Genomic DNA, 2,379 nt, shown 5'->3' with positions numbered 1-2,379 from the left:
GCGGCCGGGCTTCCTCACTCCTCGGCGCACCTCTTGGCGGCGGCGGCAAGCGGCGGCGACGGCAGGAGCGGCGCGGCGGCGCGGCTGGACATCGGCCGGCGGCGGCGGCGACTAACTCGGCATGGCGGCGACTCTACGGCGCACTAGAGAGCTCGGGAAAGGGGGCAAACGAAAGAGAGCGACGAGGTGGTCCTATTTATAGCCTTGGATTGAAGAGATCGGACTCCTCCCGCAAGAAATCGCTTCGGGAAAATCTAAACTCGGTTTTTGGGGATAAAATCGAAACGAACTCGATTCGGATAAAATACTCAACCTCTTGCTCCGATTGTTGAGGGAAAAGATAGAGGAGGATGAGAGGATAAAAACCCCTCAAACAAACGGAAGAAAAAGGACCGGATTGGATGCGGATTCGGAGAGGAAGAGGGGCTCGGTCGGCCGACTCGGGCTCGGCCTGAGGCCGGCCGGAGGTTGAAGAAACCTCCGACATGTGGGCCCCACATGTCGGCGGCTGGAGGAGGAGGGGCGGCGGCTGAGCTGGGCCGGCTTGGGCCGCGCGGGAGAGAGAGAGAGAGTATTGGGCCGAATTCGGCCCAACGGCTTAGGGAGGGGTTTTTTGAACTTTTTTAAATAAAACAATTTGTGAAATGTTGTTTCAATTATTAAAAATACTTCCCTTGCTCAAATAATTCCCAGAAAATTCTAGAAAATAGAGGAACAAGCAAAGTATTTAATAAAATTTTATCTAGCTCATTTTTATATTGAGATTTAGCAAATTAAAATTAGATCTTCTCTTTGAAGCTTTTAAAATCATTTCTAATAATTCCTTTTAAACAACAATTTATAATTTAAGGATTATAAACAACAATTATAATTAGATCATTATTGATCAAATAATTACTGAACTGTTCTTTGTATGATTAAAATTAATAATTGAGCTCCGAAAAATCCGAGAAAATTCCAGAGAGTATAATTAACCATGGAGAATTTAATAAAAATTAAATCCATCCATGCTTTATATTTAGGAAATTTTATTTCCCACATTTAACTTCACTTGTAAATTAAAGAACATTTAATATAAATTCTATTAATAATTTATTAAATAATTTATAAATCCTAAGACAAAAATCAGGATGTGACAAATCTACCCCCCTTACAAAGAATCTCGTCCCGAGATTCGGAACGGCTAGAAAGAAAAGGGCATAGGTAAACTGCAGTCTATCTTATTCCATAACTCCGATAATTATTCTAAGGCTTTAAAGAAAACTACTGCCGCTTTGAAACTGGTGGCTGAGTTGTAACACTTGAAGACACAACTCTTGAAGACGCAACTGGCACTGCATTGGCTCCTGTGACGACAATGTTGTTGATCTGACCTTGCGGCTGCTGATGCTGTGACTTCGGACACTCTCTTGCAAAGTGGCCTGGCTTGTAACAGCTGAAACATACCTGCTGCTCCCTTCCACTACTGTTATCTTCTTGAGACTGATCCTGCTGAAATGACACTGATTGAGTAGCTTGCCCATCATTGTCTTCATTGCTTGCATTAGTCTCTGAGTTGATCTCACCACCGATGTTCAACTGTTGTGACTGTTCTTGACCAGCGGAAGAAGATTCACCAATTTGGAGTGGCTTGATACGCTGCCTCTGGCTACTATCCTGTGCCTCCTGGAAAACAATCCTTCCTCTCTTACGATTGTCCATCCTGTTCTTCTTGTCTTCCAGTCGAATTGCTTTATCAACCAACTCCTGAAAATCCTCATAGTCATGAGAGATCAACATAACTGACAGTTCATCCTTCAGACCTTCCAAGAACTTCTCCTGCCTTTCCTCGTCAGTACGCACATCTTCTGGAGCATAGCGAGCTAGACGATTGAACTCATGAAGATATTCCGTCACAGTACGATCCTTTTGCTTAAGTGCCCGGAACTCACGCTTCTTCAAAGCAACAACACCTGCAGGTATGTGTGTCTTCTTGAATGCTTCAGTGAACTCCGCCCAAGTGATTGGTTGTCCTTCTGCTCTGTTCATCCGGAAATGATCCCACCATTCTGAAGCAGATCCTTGCAACTGATGTGAAGCGAAAACAACTTTCTCCTGATCCGTACACTGGAGCAGTTCCAACTTCTTCTCAACAGCGTGCAACCAATCACCTACTTCCACTGGGTTGGTAGTGCTAGAGAAGGTAGGCGGCCTCACACGAAGAAAATCAGCTAACTTGTTCTGCGGCGGCGGAGGATTGACATTGTTGTTCCCTTGCTGGTTCTGCATTTGTTGCACTAACATGTTAATCAATTGGGTCTGTTGAGCCAGCACTTGAGCAAGGGTGGGGTTCTCTTCATTGTTATTGTTTCCACTTCCACTGGCGCGAGTGTTCACCAT

The 2,379-nt window shown here is 44.7% G+C and overlaps 1 protein-coding gene across 1 annotated transcript; it reads right to left on the bottom strand.

Annotated features, from left to right (window-relative positions):
• Positions 1 to 1,263: 1,263 nt before the first annotated feature.
• Positions 1,264 to 2,379, bottom strand: LOC136357439 (uncharacterized). Its single transcript, XM_066312698.1, has 2 exons — positions 2,106 to 2,379; positions 1,264 to 1,952 (listed from the first exon to the last, which is right to left on the bottom strand). Exons 1-2 carry the CDS (start codon positions 2,377 to 2,379, stop codon positions 1,264 to 1,266), a joined length of 963 nt encoding a protein of 320 aa, XP_066168795.1.

This window comes from Oryza sativa, chromosome 7 (genome assembly GCF_034140825.1).
Source record: "Oryza sativa Japonica Group chromosome 7, ASM3414082v1".
Lineage (NCBI taxonomy): Eukaryota > Viridiplantae > Streptophyta > Magnoliopsida > Poales > Poaceae > Oryza > Oryza sativa.
This window is presented reverse-complemented; position numbering and strand designations above follow the sequence as displayed.

What these genes read in the sequence shown, in the direction of transcription:
- LOC136357439 (XM_066312698.1), bottom strand. Translation starts at nt 2,379, where the DNA reads ATGGTGAACACTCGCGCCAGTGGAAGTGGAAACAATAACAATGAAGAG. An exon ending in GAAGTTGGAACTGCTCCAGT is followed by an intron (nt 1,953 to 2,105) that starts GTACGGATCAGG and finishes ACATACCTGCAG; the next exon opens with GTGTTGTTGCTTTGAAGAAG.